Below are 5,091 nucleotides of genomic sequence, written 5' to 3' on the forward strand. Positions count from 1 at the left end.
TTGTTTACTTTTTATTTGACACAATTTCAAACTTACAGAAAAGTTGCAAGCATTATACAAGGAAATTTTTTACTATACTATTTGAGAATAAGCTGAATATTTTAGTGAGTATTGCCTAAAAAGGAGAACATTCTCTTTTCTTACATGACCACAATAAAGCCATCAAAGTCAGGAAATTAGCATTGCTACCATCCCTAGAATTAGCATTGCTACCATCCCTAGAATTAGCCCATTTTTTCAGGAACCCTGCATCTTTTTAGTGGGCAATTTATTTGGAAACTAAAATCTGAGAGCCAGATATGCTCATTGCTGAACCCAAGCCCTGAGAAGGAAAAGAGCTAGGGAATATATGTAGGAATGCACACCCACTCCACATTTATAATCTATGTTTATTCCTATATCATCTATTTTACATATTGAAAACCATAAATTCATATCAAAATCTCCAACTCAAATTCATCAGTACAGTTTTGTCCATTTCCATATTTGTAACTCCCTTCTCTGACAGTGAGAAACCTTACTCCTATTTTTCTCAAATGCTTTTTTTTTTTTTTTTTTTTGCGGTACGCGGGCCTCTCACTGTTTTGGCCGCGCAGGCTCAGCGGCCATGGCTCACAGGCCTAGCTGCTCCGCGGCATGTGGGATCTTCCCGGACCGGGGCACGAACCCGTGTCTCCTGCATCGGTAGGCGGACTCTCATCCACTGCGCAACCAGGGAAGCCCCCACAAACGCTTATTTTTTTCATTAGTCCTTCCGTACGTAACTAATCCAGCTCTCCACACACAGAGAAGCCCTCCTCCTTCTGCTTAAACTGCCATACCCTATACTCAGGGGCTTCTGCCACCATCCAGCCCCTACAAACACATCACGTAGTGGATTTGACATCCCGTGACAGGAAGCCTCTGCAGAGACACCCTCCTCATGCTACCCAGGCTCCAATCCCATGCACTGGGCCGCGTGTTCCACCCCCAGCTCAGATGCCTAGCTTCCTCTGCCCACCTGATGGAAAAGAAGGAAAGAAAAGGGAGGGTGAAGAAAAAGAGCTTCCTGTTTATTCTCAGGCCAAAAGAAATGTATTTCACCATGAACAACACACACACAGAGTCCATCTCCATAAAGCTATAGAAGATATATATATAGTCTATCTAAAACTAAATCCAGTCTAGTCCCAGAGATTCTTTTGCCCAAGGAGTTCTAAATGGCAGGTTAGATCAAGTCCCTGCGAATACTAGCAAGAACAACTTTTCAGTCGTTTCTGGGCACTGCAAAACCAGGTTCCACGGAGCTTTCTTTGCTGGCGTTTCTTTATCTTGTCCAGAGGACGAAACTCCTTTAGGGACGGCAGCCACCGCTAGTGCTAGGCACTAGCACCGGCGGGTAGCGTCCCACTGCCGCGCCGCAGGTAAGGTGCAGGAGAGCGCCCCGAGGCGGAGCGGGGTTGGGCGCCAGCAGGTGCGTGCCCGGGGCCAGGGCGTTTCTGATTGGCTTTTTGCTGTGACTCCCCCAGCTCCCCCCCTCCCCTGCAGGCGCGGGAGGAGGGTGGTGCTCCCTCGGGAGACCGTGTCCCAGCTTCGTCCAGGACCTCCCGGGTTTCAGCGCTCCGGCCCGTGGCCACGGCGGGGCGGGGGGGGGGGTGGGGGGGATGTGACGGCGGGGAGAGCACACCCTAACTGAACAGATCTGGGGTGGAGGGAGTTAGGCTGTGGTTTCTCAGCGTTTGCCGGAGAAGCCTCGCGCCGTATTAAACCTGGGGCTCCTGAGTCAGAAGGGTAGGTAACTCCGGACTTCTGTACCTTCAGAGTGTTCAGTCAGAACTGCCCGGAACGCAGGCGCCTTTCCCTTTTCTTTGGGCACCCTCCCCTTGCTCCGCATTTAGTAAGGAGTCTTACCGTGGTTGCTGGAACTGTAGAATATCCCTGCCCTAACACTACTCAGCGGAGAGTTTCTTGCAGATTACTATCCTAGTTGGCCGCAGGGTGCTGGGAAAAGGGGACGGAGGGAATTTGGGGGCGAGGAGGTCTGGAATTTGGTACATTCTATAACTGTACCAGAGCTTTACTTTTCGTCAAGAAAAGGACTACATAAAGTCGATCTCGAGCGAGAGATGAAAAATGAGAAACGTATTCGGAGACAGCATTTTTTTAAAAAAAATCCTAACATGGATTTTAAATGGTGGACGTCATTTAGCAATTATATATCTATGAACACGTAGATTATGAAAGATTTTTATATACATACATGTATTATATGCATGCACATACAAGTATACGTAATGTCATATTATATATGGGAAATTTTAAATGTGTGGGCACAAACGGTGGGAGCTGCGATCCCAGCTTGAAGACAGCAAAGGGCAGGCGCGCTTCAATCCTCTCCCCGAGGGCCCTCCTCGCGCCAGGTGCGTCCAGCCTCGCCTGGAACCGCTCGCCCGCCCGCGGCCGCGCACTTCTGACCCGAATCGACTCGGCCTCCAGCCAAGAGTCCGCTCCGCATCCGCTCCCGCACTCCAGCAACTGGCGGGAGTGATACAACACCGGAGTCAAATTACAACCCGCAATTAACATATGAATTTACGAAGGAAAAAGAAAGGAGCAGGGAAGAAAGAAAAAAAAAAAATCCTAGAGCGGGCGCCCGAGCGCTCGGTTAGCAGGAACTTTTCCCCGGGTGTAAAAACTCTTTGATTGGCTGCTCGCACGCGCCTGCCCGCGCCCTCCATTGGCTGAGCAGACACGCGACCGGCGCGAGGAGGGGGCTGGGAGAGGAGCGGGGGGAGACACACTGGCGCGTGCCGCTTTTTAAAGGGGCGCAGCGCCTTCAGCAACCGGAGAAGCTTCGTTGCACGCGACCTGGTGTGTGATCTCCGAGTGGGTGGGGGAGGGTTGAGGAGAAAAAAAAAAAATAAGACATTGCAGTAGAGACCCGGGAAGGGTTTTTTTTGTTGAGCTTGTTTGCCAGCGGCTCCTCCAACCCTGCGCCTCCGAGCTTCTGCAGTGCAATGTCCCGCCTGCTGCATGCACAAGAGTGGGCTGAAGTGAAGGAGCTGGGGGACCACCACCGCCATCCCCAGCCGCACCACCTCCCGCAGCCGCCGCCATCACAGCCACCTGCGACCCTGCAGACGAGAGAGCATCCGGTCTATCCGGCCGAGCTGTCCCTCCTGGACAGCACCGACCCACGCGCCTGGCTGGCTCCCACTTTGCAGGGCATCTGCACGGCACGCGCCGCCCAGTACTTGCTCCATTCCCCAGAGCTGGGTGCCTCCGAGGCCGCGGCGCCCCGGGACGAGGCGGACGGCCGGGGAGAGCTGGTGAGAAGGAGCGGCGGCAGTGGCAGCAGCAAGAGCCCGGGGCCGGTGAAAGTGCGGGAACAGCTGTGCAAGCTGAAAGGCGGGGTGGTGGTAGACGAGCTGGGCTGCAGCCGCCAGCGCGCCCCTTCCAGCAAACAGGTGAACGGGGTGCAGAAGCAAAGGAGGCTGGCGGCCAACGCCAGGGAGCGACGCAGGATGCACGGGTTGAACCACGCCTTCGACCAGCTTCGCAACGTTATCCCGTCCTTCAACAACGACAAGAAGCTGTCCAAGTATGAGACCCTGCAGATGGCCCAGATCTACATTAACGCATTGTCCGAGCTGCTTCAAACGCCCAGCGGCGGGGACCAGCCACCGCCGCCGCCAGCATCATGCAAGAGCGGACACCACCAACTTCGCGCCGCCGTCCCCTACGAAGCAGGCGCGGGCACCGCGACCGCAGCGGGGACGCCGCCAGCCTCGGGAGTGGGGCAGCGGCCGACCCCGCCCGGAAGCTGCCGGACTCGCTTTTCGGCCCCGGCCTCCGCCGGAGGATACTCGATGCAGCTGGAAGCTCTGCACTTCTCGACTTTCGAGGACAGCGCCCTGACGGCGATGATGGCGCAAAAGAACTTGTCGCCTTCGCTGCCTGGGGGCATCCTGCAGCCAGTGCAGGAAGAAAGTAGCAAAACTTCGCCGCGGTCCCACAGAAGCGACGGAGAGTTTTCCCCCCATTCCCATTACAGTGACTCGGATGAGGCAAGTTAGGAAGGTGACAGAAACCCGGAAAACTGAGACAGAAACAAAATCACCCTTTCCCAGGGCGCGGAAAGCCCCGCGGGCAAAGATCCCCGCACCCTTTTAAATTTTGCTAAGCGATGGTCGTTGTTTAGCAACGGCTTGGCTTCAGATGGCAGCTACATTTGATGGTTTGCAAAAGCCGCCGCTGTTCCAAACTCCCTACCGTCCATATTGTTCGGTGAAAGCTTGCTGTTAAAGTTGGGTTCTTTCCTCCCACAGTCTGCTCCCCTTGTAGAGAGATAAGGTATAATTATATGTACTCATACATAGCATCATTATTCTAGTTCCCTGCTGCCAATACGCTGCTAAAACGTCGCATCTTCTTCTCTGTCACTGGTTTGTGTTTGATTTATTTTATACCCTGGGCATCCATCCCTGTGTGTTGCGCGCACTCACGTGTGGGAGAGTGAGTATTCCGAGGTTGTCTCCCAAAATGCATTATGAAACGCAAAGTTAATGCTTCCAAAGTGGATAACTTTTGACTATGGAACTGTCAGAAAGCAAGGAACTTTGAGGTTTCTATATCGTATAAACATACCCAGTATGTATATCGGACCGCGAGAACCTTGGCGTCTTTTAGGAAACTTGGCGCACGCACTTTATCAGCCGCTACTGCTGCGGCTCTGGGACAAACTCAACTGCCAATTGCAGACCAGTTTTGTTTCTGTTTTTAAAACACGGCCACTTACCCTTAAGCTCTTTGCAAATGTTTGTTTTTAAAAATTAAATAAAAAAACCACATCTAGTAGTGTCAAAAGCATTTGGTCAATTTTATTCTGCTTTGTTAATATTAGAAAACTTATTTATTATTGAGTGTTTGCTACCATTTCTACTTATCTTGATTCGTTTTTTTTTTACGTTTTCTACTCGAGATCATTTTATTTTAATTTAGCAAAGCCAACTGCCATTGTTTTATGTATTCCTTTTGCAAATGATAAAAATAAACGTGAAAATAACTTCTATTTGTCACTTACTTATTTCATTCTAATATAAGCATTAAAAA

The 5,091-nt window shown here is 51.5% G+C and overlaps 1 protein-coding gene across 1 annotated transcript; it reads left to right on the forward strand.

The window, feature by feature from the left end:
• Positions 1–2,996: 2,996 nt before the first annotated feature.
• ATOH1 (atonal bHLH transcription factor 1) lies at positions 2,997–4,055 on the forward strand (the record flags this gene model as incomplete). Its single annotated transcript, XM_082653413.1, has 1 exon — positions 2,997–4,055. The coding sequence occupies one exon, from the start codon at positions 2,997–2,999 to the stop codon at positions 4,053–4,055; it is 1,059 nt and encodes a 352-aa protein (XP_082509539.1).
• Positions 4,056–5,091: the final 1,036 nt, after the last annotated feature.

Source organism: Grampus griseus (genome assembly GCF_964374135.1).
Source record: "Grampus griseus genome assembly, chromosome: 4".
NCBI classification, from domain to species: Eukaryota; Metazoa; Chordata; class Mammalia; order Artiodactyla; family Delphinidae; genus Grampus; species Grampus griseus.